The sequence below is a fragment of the Acipenser ruthenus genome, chromosome 26 (genome assembly GCF_902713425.1).
Source record: "Acipenser ruthenus chromosome 26, fAciRut3.2 maternal haplotype, whole genome shotgun sequence".
Lineage (NCBI taxonomy): Eukaryota > Metazoa > Chordata > Actinopteri > Acipenseriformes > Acipenseridae > Acipenser > Acipenser ruthenus.
Genome location: NC_081214.1, coordinates 3949625 through 3965918, shown reverse-complemented (window position 1 = coordinate 3965918; position 16294 = coordinate 3949625). Strand labels below are relative to the sequence as shown.

Sequence of the window (16294 nt, the reverse complement as noted above, 5' to 3'; positions counted from 1 at the left end):
CCAGATGAGTAAACAATAAACATTCAAACATTCTAAATTAACTGGAGACGAGGGCCGATAGCTGAATGATAGAGCAACCACACGACCAGAAGAGCTCCATAGCTCTATAAATCAGACTGTGTTCCACTGATGGTCATTGGCTTTCTGTCTAGAGAGAGAGGGGACAGTAATGTATCACTTGTCAAAGGTAAATGCAAATGAGCGTGCAGCTATCTCGTGGTTCAAATGCAAAATAATAATACAAAAGGTTTGTTTATACAGTAGGTTTAAAAATAGCCATCATTAATACAAGACTAAAAAAAAAAAACGTGAGAGACATACATTAAGTAAAAATCTTGACTAAAAAGCATTCAGTCATGTCTGTGAAAGCTTTTTAAAGATATTTCCCTCCAAACGCTTTCCCACACGAATCTCCTTGAAGTCCTCATTGTTTCAATTTCAAAGACAATAATTCTGCCTTGAAGCCAACTACAACACCGCCCTGATTGGGTTGTGATATTTTTACCAATCGGCTGCCAGTAGGAATCAAAATGATTGCTCCATTCGCTGGCTTGCTTGTTTTATAAAGCATCAAAGCTAGCTGGTCCAGTGGCTGAGGGCAAAATAGCTTTGTGGTAAAATGTTACTGTAAGTGATCTGTAAGCCTGTATAGCGACAGCCTATTTTTTAGCAGTGGGGACAGTGTGGGGAACAAGTCCCTTTTGATAATTGTGATACTCACATAAATTAATATCAATTGTTTTAAAGTGCCCTGGCCCTATTTTGAAGCAAGGGCAAATGCAGGTTTTTCAGACAGAAATACAATAATTAAACTAGCAAAGTTACGTAGAGATGTTTGACTGCTCCTTAAGTTATTTCTTGCTACTTTTATACAAACACAATTGTTCTATTGGTCTGAGAAAATTAGATTTTGCCTTTTGTCTTTCTTTATTGGTTTAGCTCTGGGTGGCTTACCGTTGCTATTGATGATAATATAACTAGCACATGTCCGTGGCTATTATTGACATAGTGCAGTAATTGTGGTGCTACAAAGAAAATGAAGTCCTCAATAGTAAACACTAGTGGGGTTCAAATGGGTGGTGTTGCTGCCTGCACATTATCAGGGTTCCCCTTTTATCATTATTTTTTGCATGTGTAAGCAAAGTATTCATAAGGATTAGGCAGGAACGTGTATTTAAGCCCCTTATTAAATTGATAAGCATGAAAGAAAGGAAACCCACCAATCCCTCAAAATAAACATGTTTTTCCATTCCTGCTGCAATTCTTCCTTTTCCACTTCAGTCTGAAGCTTGCACGCTTATCCTATTCGGAAGAGTGTCTTGCTCGGCTCTTGTCAAACCAGGTCCTGCTGGAATCCTGCATTCAGTATGATTGATTCATCATCTTAAAATGGCTGGGGCTATTTTTTTCAATTGATACCGAGGCACTTTTATGGCAAGGGGGGTTGACAGTTAGGGTGGGGGCTCCTTGCTCTTGGCTCCTGGCTTCTGTAAGAGGGGTCCCACCCTTTCCTTGGCATTCCTGAGTGTGAGAACATGCCAGCTTATCTTGGAACTTAGGCTTCACAGGTCTCTATTTGAATTAAATTAGGAAGCCATGCAGACGTGCATCCTACACGATAAGTGGCCTTATATAGGCAGCAGACGTTGGGTAAACAGAAATGTATATTTTCAGTGACAAGGTTATTTATTGCATAGCTATGCAGCGATTGTTATACTCCATATGCAGGTTGGGTTCCAATTTGGAGTTGGCACTAGATGGGCATTCGAGGAGTCAGTCAAAATGTTCAGGACGATATACACTGGTACTGTAGTTTGAAAAATGGAATAAAACCATGCTGGAGTAAGAAAATCTCCATACAGTTCTTTTGGGGGTGTTTTCTCTTGGATTTGACCTGGGGCCTACCCTGGCGGGAGTACCCTTTCTTTTAGGGGGTGAGGGAGCAGTTGAGTTTCCATGTCTCAAGCCTGCCATGGTCTGGAGGGAGTACCCTTTCTCTTAGTGGGTGAGGGAGCAGTTCCTTTTCCATGTATCAAGCCTGCCATGGTCTGGAGAGATGGAAATTGGAAATTGACATTCATTTTTTGCATTTTTCTCCATAATTGGATACCTAACAATAAAAGCAAACCTGATAAAATAAGTCATCAGGTAGCAACCTATAATGAACCCCACTAATAGTTCAGCTAAAATGACATGATAGAGAGCTTTATAAACAGAATTGATTATCCACGACCTACATGCCAACACAACGGTTTATGCTTATTTGTTAAAAAGCCAAGGGAAACATGTCTGTTCTACAGTAGACTTGTTCAGCATGCGGCGAATATAACATCTCTGCAGGCTTTTGTTAGACTATGCAGTAACTACCGTATAATGGCCATCGGTTTTCCAAATTTCAGACAAGACAGTGCCGTGGCATGATTTACATTGTCCCTCAACCAAACGGCCAGCCATACAAAACGATTTGTAATGGGGTCGCATCAGATCCAGCTCAATTTACACTCACTGCAGATTCTAATGCCCAGTTGCCAGCAAGCCAGTTTATTCTCAGGGTTCCTTGCTGCTCCAAACCCCTTAGCGATCTGCAGAGAAATTGCAAATGTGTTTTCACTCTCTGCATACCACAAACATTGGGCTGTTATTATTTTTGATTCTGATATCATCGGCGGGCCCTGCCAAGTGTTTTTTGGAGTGGTTTTCAAATCTCTCCGAGCTGGAACTGGACTGGTTGCGCGCGAGGAATGCAGACTGGGAGAGAGTGTGGAACTGACCAGGCAGGGACTGATCAGGGTCAGGATGGTCTTCGGGTTTATTATATCTGTGTGCTCAGAATGAAACGAGCAGCGTGTTTCTGACAACTTGACAGCGTGAAAGACCCTACCCTCTTCCAAAACTTGGGAGTTATGAAATTCGGCCACACACACACTGAGAAGCACTGAAACACATTAGAGAACAAAAACCTGTAGTATGTTAAGGAAGATTATAGATATAAGAAGCTCGTGTTCATTCCTGAAGTATACAGACCACATGAATTTAAACTTAGGAATGAATTATTTGGTAAGCAATGCCACGTTAAAGGTTCTTTTATATACACTTTAAGCAATTGAACCTTGAGAAACTGTATAGTACTATATGGTAGTGCCAGAGGGTATGGACATTTTTATTGGGACTATTAAGAAATGAAGGCAATTCTAGTAATAGCATGTGCCGATTTTGACTACACAGTGTATACGGCGAGAGGGGTATTGCTGCAGAACGAAGGCTTACACAGCGTAGCTCACACAGGGTAGCTCACACAGGGTAGTGCTGCATGCGCAACTCGTAATAGACGCCATCATTATATGCTACAGCCCGATCACATGATAAGGGTGATGAATTTAGGTACTAAAACTAAGTTTATTTCATAACAATAACCTAGCCCTAAACCTAAGGTTCGTGGGGTATTGGCCGTGGATCACCAATTAATTCTCACAGGGTAATCACTATGTTCAGTGTTCTCCCCCACCCATACCCTGTTTATCGTCATGTGGTAGTGGAGTTGAGGGTGAATGAAGCATGACGTAAATTGCTGGCACTACACTTCAGTGTGCACTAGAAGACACAGCACTGCCTTGTGCGAGCTCCCCTGCGAGAGCTACACTGTGGGAGCCTTCGTTCTGCAGCAATATACTCTTGCATAAGGGCCTAGATTGGTTAGCTTTTCAGTAACTGGCTGCAAATTGTGTCAGACCACAGATTTAAAAGGGGAATGATGGTGGTTGGCTAAGCATTCAGAGCATCCCAGACTGCCACTGTAATCCCTGTTGACTGACAGGTCAAGACAGATGTGAGGTGACACAGAAGGCATACTTTTTATTCTTTATAAAGTGGCCACACCTGTATATATTTGGTATGTACAGTAAGTGCTTGTTTGATGTCCATTGTAAAGAACAGGCTCATACAGTCGAACACCAGGACCAATTTTCATTTGAATAGACAAATAACCTGGCCCTCGTTGCACAACATCTGCATAAAATTACCTCTTACATTTTTTTTTTTTTTTACAATACCATGCGGCCGTGAATCCGTGGCACGCCTGCTGTCCAGTGCAAACCATTCATTTTCGGTGTATGTTAAAGATCTCCTGCAGTGTTAGACACAGGCACCACTTTTACATTTCTTTTTACAGCCTTTTTTTAGCAAAAAAAATATGCATTTCACTGATGTGATGTATTGGCTTGCTGAAATCACTGCATAGCTATGTGTTGCTGCAGCTGCGTTTTTAAGCCCTTTATTTAATAAATTAGTTAAACAGTGTCTCGGTGCAAAGATGTGAGAGTCTGAATCGGATGCAGGACACAATGTTTCTGTGCTGCACTCAGAGAGCTGTGCAGGGGTCCTGGGACCTCTGATGGCATAATATATTGCAGGCGCTTCTCTTGAGTAGTAAGATAATTAGTTATAATGAGGTCAAAGCTACAAGTTCTTATCTGTTCCTTTTTACAGTGTTCACAATCATTCTTAGTGCTTTTCATTGTTACTCCAGTTTGTTTTTTGTATTTTTTGATAATTCTGTTTAAAGGTGCTTTCTGTTCAGTTTTATTTGTCGAGATCAGCCAGCGTTTCTTTATACTGTATTAATAAGCACTATTGTCTTCTAGTGCACACTGAAGTGTAGTGCCAGCAAAATTGAGCCTGGAGACCAGTTTGTTTACAAGAATCCTGTCTTTCCTAAGCCTTGTGTGTTCATGTCTCTTTTCCGTGTCTAAATCCTTCTGGTTCTGCCTGCAAAAACGCAATGCATTTCCGTAGCTGTTTTAATCTGTGTATTGCAATCATGGCATGTGCATGATAGGGTTTTCTAGACATGAGCACCTGAAAATTCTAGTGAACATTTATTTAAACAAATAAAATAAATGTTTGTGTTGTGTGACATCTGTCTGTCTAAGTTGCTCAGCTGCAAGCAAACAGAGCTTTTCACACGTACTGAGCCTCCGTGGGCTTTCTGCTTTTTGACTGATTGACAGTTTTTGAGGAAGGGCATTCCCTGTACAGGCAATCATTAGACTTACATCAGATCTGTCTGGGAATCAAATTAATGAACTCCCAATCCAAATAAACTTGCTCTTTTCCTCCACCCTTTGGTTGTCAGAGGGTAACGCAGATGGCTACTGTACTTCTGAATGACAGATTCGTATACAGAACGGCATTGACACATTTGTTTCTTTTCCGTACTTGCATTTGAGTCTAATTCTAACATGCATTGTAGAGCAGGGTGGGCTCTTTGTTCCTTTGAGCCCTTAAAGTAGACCTGGTTTTCACATATTGAAACTGGAGCACAGTGTCCCTCCAGGACCAACACTGGATACCCCTGTTAATGGGATCGTTGGAATGGGGTCTTGTGCGTTCTGAAAAGACAAGATATGATCAGTCTGAAGTCATAATTTATTCTGTTCTTTGAATAAAGTTTGAACCAGGCAAGTTTTATTGTGTTGCTTGTACTTGTAATTTTTGTCTTTTTTTATTGTTTTCCAGGACCCCCTTGTAAATAAGGCCCCGGTTTCAATGTGTGGATATACGGCATACAGTGACATACTGCACTGTATTGTGGGTACTGTTTAGTCAGCCCTCGCAGGGTGCATATGACAGCATTTGTCAGCAAGTGAAGGGTTAAAACATCTTACAGGCCTGGGCAGAGCACAGAACAGTGAGTTTCATCCGCCATGCGACATGGTAACAGATGCTGGTAATAAAAGAAGCACATCTGGCTGATGGTCTCATTGTCTCATTGCCTGGCCCTCAGCCAGCCTGGCCTCTTTCATTCAGTGTTGACATTCCAGGTTATTGGAATCTGAGCTTTTATGGGGCACATACTGTAGAACTTCAACACAGTTTATTATTATTTTGTATTATGAACCACATGGCGCTTTGAGTTTTAATTCAGTGACAGTCCTGATCATCTTTATGGAACAGACCTACAGAGTACTGTTTACAAGACTGCATTTAACTAGAAAACAGCTGGACTGAAGAAGAGAACTTTACCCCCTTTTTCATCAATCCTTTTCAAAACAGAGTTAATGGGGTGGAGGGGCTTTAATTCGTATACAGCTGCCACTAACATAAATAACAGCTCCATATTTAGAAATGAAAAAAGTAAATATTTCTTTAACAGTATTTAGGAAATGTTTAATGAGGAGAAGAAAATAATTAAAGGCCTGTGCTCCAGGCTGCTGTTTTGTAAATAAAATAATAAAATGATCTACAGTTGGTGTTCTAATAAACATAAGAAATTATTTTGGCAGCATACTTCTTTACGTTTTGTAAATATATAACATACTGTAGATATATGAGATACTCAAACTAAAAATGTCCATTCAAATTACAGTCTTATGCGTCCTGGGGATTCCAGAGGGAGCGTCGCATTGGCTCTCATGGGTTAGGGAGGCAAATAGGTCCAGTGCCAGGTTTTTGTGGACCGCGGACAACGGACCTCAGATCAGAAAGTAAAATTGATTATACGCTTATGTTTTGTGATCTGTTATTGGGAGGGTCCGTGGGGACAAACAATCTAATTAACAGCCCCAGTTATCGGTTCATCTTGAGTATAGCACAGATCTGAAACAAAATGTACCGTCTGTTTCGTCTAGAACACCTGACACAGTTAATAACTTATTTATGGGCCATGTGTTGTACATTCGACACAGGCAATTTTACAAGATTCTTGTAAATGCTACTAACCAGCATGTTGCCCTACAGTATGTACAGCATGCTGGCTTTTAATACAAAACCATACATTTTATATGAGAGTGCTGAAGTAGAAACACACAAAGGGCTTGTCCAGAGGTCCTTCAATGGGTCAGTTGACGTCTAGGAAATCCTCTTCCATTCACCCCATACTAGCGCTGGCAGCAGCGTTAACCAATGCAGTTTCTTTATGGGGTCTTGCGCTATCTTTCAGGTTAACAGCTTTTCAGGGTCTGGCGTTAACTATTCAATTAGGGCACACTTGGCTGGTCAGTTGTGAATCAGGGTGCATAGCTTGACCTGCCTGAAGACCATTTTTGAGTTTGCTTTTTGAGAAATGTGTTTTAGAAAAATACAAATTCATGAAACATTCCTGAAACATTTTTATTTCATCATCATCATCATCATCGCCATCATTATCATCATGAGTGATTAATAAAATAACATCATCTTTTAATGTCATCATCACATCTCATAATGCTCAACAATGCACTGAAGACTGAAGTTGTTTAAAGATGGAGCTTACATTAAAATATGCTTATGTAAAAAATACCTTAAAATGAACAACATTGCACAAGTGGACCTACATGGGATTCGATACACATGTACAAATAAGAATGTGGCACATATACCCAATGTTAATTCCATTAAAGGTAAAACAACTTCCATAGTAAATACATTTTATTTTCAGCCGTCACTTTTATAGCAGAATTCCAATCTTATAAACTCTTCCTTTTGTCCTTTGCTCCACATTTTATTTGTTTATTGCATGAATTTATATTTTTCCTAAAATGCCTTTTCTTGACCATATACTATGTCTGAGTGTATCCAATAAACCAGATTACAAATAATCTAGTCTACCAGGTACCCCCATCTGAGATAGGGTCATAATATACCTATGAAAACAGGAAAAAATATGGTGTTTTCTAATTACAAGATTAATTACTTCAAGCCAATATTTCAGATTTGTCATGTGTTGCAGTGTAGATTTCAGTAAAACTAAGCGCTGATTACTAAACAATGCAGCCATACACAGAGGGTATGTAATTCTGTATTTAAAAAAGAACCAATAGGACTTTAAGTTACAAAAAGCTTTAAGCGAGCCATTTAAAAAAAAGCGTCTTAATTTGCTGGCTAAGAAGGCACACAGGGAAGGAGGAGGGGCTAGAGTTCAGCCAAGTACTGTAAATGGAAAACTGCTGTTAAAAACGAAATAAAATGAGTTAATGATGGTGCACATGCACCAACTAAAAATGCTATGTAAAATGATTTCAAAATCCAGACTCCAATAATTATGCTAAAACAAGTCCAAGCAGTCTGGAGTAGTGGTTAGGGCTCTGGACTCTTGACCAGAGGGTTGTGGGTTCAATCCCAGGAGGGGGATGCTGCTGCTGTACCCCTGAGCAAGGTACTTTACCTAGATTGTATTAAAAACCCAACTGTATAAATGGGTAATTGTATGTAAAAATAATGTGATATCTTGTAACAATTGTAAGTTGCCCTGGATAAGGGCATCTGCTAAGAAATAGAGAAATTAAGAGTCCAACAACAGATTATGCTTCTGAAAAACAAAACTAAGGTTCCAATTTAAAACAAAATCAGAAAGCAATTCTTAACATCTCAACTTTTTAAAAAGTTACAAATATAGGCCTGTTTTTAATTTTTTTAATTCGAATTGTATCATTGAACGCTTGAGCAGGGACCATTTAAGATGCTATGTGTGTAACGACTCCAGCCAGAATAAGCACTTTGTTTTGAAGTGAGTATTTCCAAAAGCTAATTTGTTGAAAGTAGAAAAGGGATATTTATATCATGCAGTCAAAAATGACTTTTGGCAAAATGCTTCCATGTTAAAGTGTTTAGTGCAGCTTATTGATGAGCACTAGCTGTATGATATGAACACACAGAATAGGTCTGCAGTAGGGAATCCAATTTGGGACACTGAACAAGTGAGTGATTTCACTAAGTAGGGCGGCCCAGCTGCCTGCTCAACTCAATAACATGGTTATTTAAAAAACATAAACGTACATAAAACACTGAAATGATTAAACTACTAACACTACATATTTAATCTTCAGAAAGTAAACTTACTGAATACTACACATCTTTAAAAGTAGCAACATCCTACAATGACAATCTTTATGTTTTGTTTTTTTTTTAGCCTGGAGTAACCACCGCCCTGCTATTTAAATATGTAAATTAGCCATGTGTGCGCTCAATGCTCACTCACTGTCAGCAGCCAGCTGGGTGTTTACAGCGTTAACCTCACCCAACAGAAAGGAAACATACACCAGTGCGGCATGTGGGTTTATTTGAAAGGAGATTCAACATTGTTCATTCGATTGCTAAGTCTCAAAGTACTACAACGTAGTAAATAAAAAGGGTTGTCCATCATTACAGGATTTTTCTCGCGTACCCCCTGAGGAGAGCTCATGTACCCCAGTTTGAAAACCCCTGCAATAAACTGATGATTTGCACGTAAAACCAAAACAAGACATGTCCAGCATTAGAGTCGTGATTGCTTTTGATTTTGAAAATCAGGGCACTAGTGTATCCAGCTAACGGACGCCGGCTCAGGTGGGGAATGTAACAAGACACTTCTACTTTCTCAACTAGCTTATGAAATTCCCAGGCAAGCTTAATTCTGCTGACCCGTCTCCTACTGGTGTATAGTAACCCACCCCCATCTTGTGTTTAAATTAAACTTGAAAGCAATAGGAAAGGTTTACACATGCAAATGTCAAAGTCGTGTTAGTGAAAAAGCTCCCTGACAAATCCAGTTTACCTCAATGTGTTTCTCTCTCCACTTTCAAGGTGACGTTGCCAGCAGTAACTGTTATAACATTCAGTCCCAACCAACCCCTCCACCCCCCCCCCCCCCTCCACCACAATATTTATTTTCCCATTGGGGAAAAGGCATTCATTGCAAAAATAATTATGTGTTTTAATGCCACCAGATGCTATTTTTGTTCATTTTAGGGAACATTAAGCTGAGAAAATGAATTTCATATTTAGGAGACCCATGCTTTTGAAAAGATTTATAAACCTGGCTTGTAGGATCTTCCTGCCCTCTTTACTTACCCTATACAGGCGGCGCTCGGCCAATTGTGCGTGACCCCTGGGAACCCCCGGTCACAGTCGGCAATGACATAGCGTGGATTCAAACCTGCTATCTCCAGGCTATAGGGCGCATCCAGCACTCCACGCGGAGCACCTTTACTGGATGCACCACTCAGGAGCCACCCCCTGCCCTCTTTACTAATCAGTGGGTGGATAACAGTCTGTTGTGTTTTCCTAGATTTACTGTAACAATGCTGCTCAAGGTTTATGTGTTTACTATGTTTAGTATTATGTTTGGCTGTGCTTTATCAAGCTTCCCCTCCCCGCCCAAGTCTATTCACCCTGTCCATTTCACCCTTGGGCTTTTCGCTCTTTGCTCTTCGTACGATTCATCCCCTTACAACTACATATTCCTGATTCTTCTAAATATTTCTTAGAAACACTTTATATTCTTATCAAAAAGTTCAGGGGATGAATATTCAGTGGAGACCAGTCCTAGAGCCCATTTCCCTGTGGTTTACTGAATTAAACTTGGGTAGCCAGGCTGGTTTCTTATTTTTCAAGTGTGTATCGAATTGTATGTAGACCCACTTGTGTGTAATTTTGCACATTTTAATAATTTATCAAAACGTATTTAAATGTAATTTCCTACTTTGCATGTTTTCAATGTGAGCGGCCTCTTTGAACAACTTCAGTCTTCAGTAAGCTGTTTAGCATCGTGAGATGCGATACAATACAATCTGTATGTATTACAAACTATGCAATCATAGATTTATCAATTTAACATGTAGTCAGACCAGAGCTCAAATAAGCCAAAGCCAAAAAGCAGGTGGAAGTAATTGAGGTAAGAAAAAAATATGCTTGATGTTTACGTGGTTTGATCTAAGGTTAAAGTGAGTTCCCTGCCAGAACCACCACTTTGCTTAATTAATAATGATCATGTTTAACCAACAATTGATCATTGAAAAGGTTATTAGCGCCTAACCCTAAAGAAGTGTACTGGTATGTTGACACCCACGATGGAGCTCCCTTGGAATATAACATACTCGATCAACCCATTTCTCTCCAGAATATTCTTATAATAAAAAATGATAAGCTGTGCATACCAGACTAACTAAATAAGAAAACGATTATGGCATACAACAGCAATGAATAAAGTTCTCGTTCCTACAATACAAAGGTATGAGTTCAGAGTTGCCAAGGAAAACTGGTTTATATCCAAGCATACTATTATTCTTATTAGGGACTTTTGTTGTTTCTAGAAGATTATTGGGCAGCAAAGGGACCTATTGAGCTCGATTTTCTCACTGCTAAGTCCCTAACGTAATTTAATTTCCATCTTTGTGACTGATTAACCACCATTATGTAAAGAAAAATAATCTAGCTTGAGTAGGTTAGATGTCATTAGAATCTCAAGATGGATTTCCAGCCTTTTATGTACCGTACATAAAAAAAAGTGTTTTTATTTTGTTATAATACATTGTAAAATAATATTTAGAATCTATTTTGATGATGTCTGAGAGAATTCAGTTTTCTGGGGTTAAGGCTGATCTGATGGAATTCCAGGAAGATTTACCAAGAGGTTAAAAAAATTCCTGAAAAATAAATACTGTGCATGACATCTGTTTGAGAAATCGCAAAAATACGGAATGTTATTATTATTTATTTCTTAGCAGACGCCCTTATCCAGGGAAACTTACAATTGTTACAAGATATCACATTATTTTTTACATACGATTACATTATTTTTTTTACACATTATTTTTTTACATATAATTACCCATTTATACAGTTGGGTTTTTACTGGAGCAATCTAGGTAAAGTACCTTGCTCAAGGGTACAGCAGCAGTGTCCCCCACCTGGGATTGAACCCACGACCCTCTGGTCAAGAGTCCAGAGCCCTAACCACTACTCCACACTGCTGCCCTTATGTTGTGGCCAGATACCCTAGTTTGAAGTGGAGTAAAACCAAGTAAAACTAGGGTAACAATAGAAACTGCAGAACTGTCACGTAGATTTAACATGGTAAAGTTGATGTAAAGACAAAGTAACCCACTCCCCTCCTTCGAATTAGAAGATATGGTCTCTAAAAACCGTTACACTAGTTTAAATATCTTTTTGGCTTGAATTGTGGATAGATGTCACATAATCACGATCACATAGTGCTAATTAAGGTGCACACAAACACATGTATAAAGCTAACATCAGGGCTGCTTTACTTCAAATTTGTCTTTAAAGGCACACAATGCCAAAAAATCCAAGATCAGAAAAGGCCAACCCTCATTGAAAAGTGAGCTCAAGTTCATCCTAAGAGGCCCTTGACTCCACAGTAAATCCTGAAATACCATCAGAGGCTTAGATCGAATCTTTAGCAGGCAAGTGTAACGTTAATGAAGAAGTCACAGCTGTGCACTATCCAGCATGGTTTTAATTCTTCTTCTCTCTCATTTCCACATCCCCAAAACATCCAAACAAACAATACACAAGGCCTGTGCAGGAGTTATTTTCATGCCAAGAACTGTCTGTACCGACAAGAGTCTTCTCAAAGGACTCCGAGTTGTTTCCAGATGTAGACCATCTGTCAGAAGTTAAATGGTGTTTCACAGAGCCGTCAAAAGACATCGTAGGTTGGTTCCTCTGCCAGCCACTGTTACAAGTCTTATTTATTTCAAAATATTATGAGGCATCAAACAAAGAGACTGAAATACCCATACTAAAAAAATATATATTTTAAATATATTTTTGTAAACATATTATTCATATAAAACTCACAGTCTTTGGGAATGATAAAATATATGGAAAAATATATGTATTATGTATGTAACGTTATATAAAATATATTTAACATATTACAAAATTGGCCCGTTTTCATCATATGGAAAATATATTTACAATGTATTTGCTTAAACATATTTTAAATATATTTAAAATATAATTTCAGGGAACAATATATCAATTATATTGTCCATGTATGTTTTAGAAATGTATTATTCAATATATTTACAAAACATGTATTATATAATGTATTCACAATATATTACATAATGTAAAGTGCCTGGACACACACCATATTTTGCATGAGTTCCACCAAACAGATATGAAACAAATAAATAAGAAAGGAATGGAATTCCGCAATTTCACTTAAAAATAACTACTATCTTTAAACATAACGGAATATATCAACATTTTGTAAAAATTCACTGTATATAAAACACTCAAGTACAAAAATGAAAAGCTTTCAACATATGCTAAAAGGCTGTTTGCATTACAAAAGGTGTTTGGGCTGCTTCTCTGTAGACCTACTAACATTGTTCTTCTGAAACTATGAGACGTTACAAAAAACTGCTGCTTCCAATTAAAAATTCATTAATAGCTATGGAATTGTTGCTGAAAAAAGAGCTATGAATGTAAAAAAAAAGAAAAATCCACTAATAAACTGGAAATACATTTTTACAATTTCATTCTTTTTTTCATATTGGTGGGCATACAGTTTAAATATAAGGTGACTTAAAATATGAACAGCCTATTGTGTCCTTGATTGTTATTGACCTCTCTTTTTTTTTTCTTCTAAATACTAGGCTTAGCCCAGTTATTTTTTATGAGGTATCTGTAACACTTCGGTATCTGCAGAAAGATTGATTAACGACCATATTTGTTCCGTCAAGAATAAACTTATTTACCGAATTAAAATCACAGTGTCTGTGTTTTTATCTGCTGTACATGGATAAACTTATGAAGCCTTGTTGTTTTAAATTTAGTGCTGCCTGACCGTCACAGTCTCCCATTATATGCAATATATAAATATATTGTTTGAAAACACTGCATACACTTTTAAATATATGAATGTGAATATATTTATTTACAACATATTTTACAATGTATTTTGAATATAATTTAGAAAAATAAAATGTATAAATGTGAATATGTTGATTTACAAAATACATTTATAGTTTATTATAAATATATTTAAGCAACATGTCATGTTTAAGAAAATATATCATAAATACATTTCAGGTTTAAAAATATATAATTCCATATATTAAAAATATATTTATTTTCCATACTACTTGTGAAACACTCTCTTCTCGATGGAGCCTATATGTTTTAAAAAGCACAGCTGACAGTATGAACATTCCATTGAGCCTCCATCCTTGTCCTTGAGTGTCTGCAGATCCCAGGGCTTGAAACGAATGAGTGTCTGCACTGTATCACTTCTTCCTCCAGGATTTGCTAAATGTCCAGACTAATGATCTCCCGCAGTAGGCCGGCCTGCCAAGATGACTCTATCCATGGCAGGGCAGTCGGGATCGTCTGTTCTTCAGCTTCCATTCATTGGACATGATGAAGGACAGTATTCTGTTTAAATACTCATTACTAATAACTTGCTATGATTGCCCAGCAGATACTGTACATGCCTCTCCTCTTTAGTCGTATACCCACCTTTAGTCAAGTCAGAGTGTTGCTCTGTGCATTTATCAGGGTGCAACTGATTTGTTCTAAGTTTGTTCGAGATGAAAAATGTGAATTCCATGAAGACACACTTCTTGAGGTTTTACGCCAAATGCACAGCTATCTGTACCCTTTCTAAGCCTGTGTTCTGAGTTTCACAAGGGGGCTGCAACCTCATCAATGAGCTCCCAGTAGAGTATATGGTCAGATGTTTAACAAAAATGATGGCCGCTGCATTTAAATCCCATGTTTTAGATGCATCTTTAAATACTGCAATTTACTATATCACCATATATTACACATGATCATATGCAGTACATGTTAGCATTCTCAGAATAATGTCATGTATTCTTTTGGCTGGAAATTGGAGGCAGGCTTTAAAAAAATGAATAGCCTTATCTGGCTTGTTTTAGCTTCCTTTTTTCTTTCTCGTTTTTCTTGCTCTTTGAAAAAACAAGCTCTCTTAAAATGAATGCAGAAAGGTCTGGCAGACAGTGCAGACCCCATTGGCTGGGGGTGGATTTGGAGGGGGTGGGGGGCGGTGGGGGGGCTCTATTTTTTTGGCAGCAAGTCATGCTCTGCTGGCAGGAATGACAAGGATAAAAACAGCAACACCAGACTTAGGGAAAACAATAAGTGAAATGATCTCTAGAACCAAGAGTCTTCGCCCTTTCTTAATTACGTAGTGTCCAGTATCTTGTCGGCATATTTTTTTCCCCCTCGAAAGCTGGTAATTGGTAATTAGCTAGCCAAGGATAAAACCAGAGGTTTGGGAGAGTCTGGGGCATTTTGGAGCGAGATGGCTAGCAGCATGGTTGTATCCCTCCTTCAAGGATTCCTACTTCTGACTCTCTGTCGACCCTCTCTCCAAGGAGGTAGGTGCACATTTTTCAGGTTATCTCTGCTAATTCACCTGTGGTCTGGCATTGCCATAGACAGGTACAGCACCTTATACTTACTCTTTCTGAAGCAGCTAGTTCATTAAACTACAAATGTGGTTTTAACTTACACAGCTTTTTTTAAATTCTACACTGCTTTGTATAACTGTAATGTGTACATTCTTCTATAAACAAAACATTCATATCAGAGCATCTGGGTACGAACATCTTATCATATTAATTCCACTTGGTTATATATTGTACTAGAATGGGGTTACTTTTCACCTTGCACAATAAAGAACCTATGTTAAAAGTATACCTGTATGGTAAAACCTAGCTTGAACTAAATTGAAATGCTTTTGCAAGTTTGTGGTTTATGTGTAGATACAGAAAATGAGGCTGCTAATTTTAAAGTTATAGCATTTGACACTGAGGTGGCTACATTCATTACTTTCTGATGCTTTGGTATGGCAACAGATTTAGAAACTAAGTGAGCAAGGTAGCACCTGTTTTTTTAAGGCTATTGCCTTTTACATTTACATATATTGCTTTTTAATGTAAAACATAAGCTTAATGCATTGCACAGTAGTTACAACGTGCAGTATCTAAATAGGGGATTTCTACACAGGTTGTATATACATTTATATTATTCATACAGAGGAATTATTTTACTTTTAAATGTTTAGCTACCTCAGTTTTTCAGGTTTCAGAAGAAACCTGAAAAAAGTTTTAGTAAAGAGGGCAGGAAGTTTTAACACTCATTTTCAACGCTTGTTCAGTACAGATTGATATTTTGGCAGCAGTATGGTGACATTTAAAGAATAATAAGCAATATGGAGCCATCTTTACTTAGAGATTTATACCAATGCATGCCAATATTTTGAGCCATTGCAGGAAAATATATTTGTGTGGACAAATGGTTTACTACAGCATTTATCATCTCTGTTGAATACGTTTCAAAGCAAAAACTACCATTGTTGGATGATGATCTTGTCTTTCTCAGGAAACTACATGATTAATAATAATCATGCATTAACTAGCTTTGTATTCAAGTACTGGGTTAGACATCAATACACCTGACAGACATGGTGACGTTTTATAATATGTCATGTTCTTACATGTCTGATGTCCTTTTGTATTTTAAAAGTATACAAAGTAAACCCAAGTATGCTAAACCCTAACCA

The 16294-nt window shown here is 38.1% G+C and overlaps 1 protein-coding gene across 18 annotated transcripts in view; it reads left to right on the top strand.

The window, feature by feature from the left end:
- Window positions 1–14812: 14812 nt before the first annotated feature.
- LOC117964249 (elastin-like) overlaps window positions 14813–16294 on the top strand; it is a 54638-nt gene continuing 53156 nt past the window's right edge. For 12 of the 18 annotated variants that reach the window (XM_059000795.1, XM_059000796.1, XM_059000792.1 and 9 more), the window contains exon 1: window positions 14814–15107. In XM_059000795.1, the coding sequence (XP_058856778.1) occupies window positions 15032–15107 (76 nt within the window). In that variant the 5' untranslated portion in view covers window positions 14814–15031. Of the gene's footprint in view, window positions 15108–16294 lie in introns of all 18 variants that reach the window. The other 6 variants (XM_059000802.1, XM_059000797.1, XM_059000793.1 and 3 more) reach the window with 2 other exon arrangements.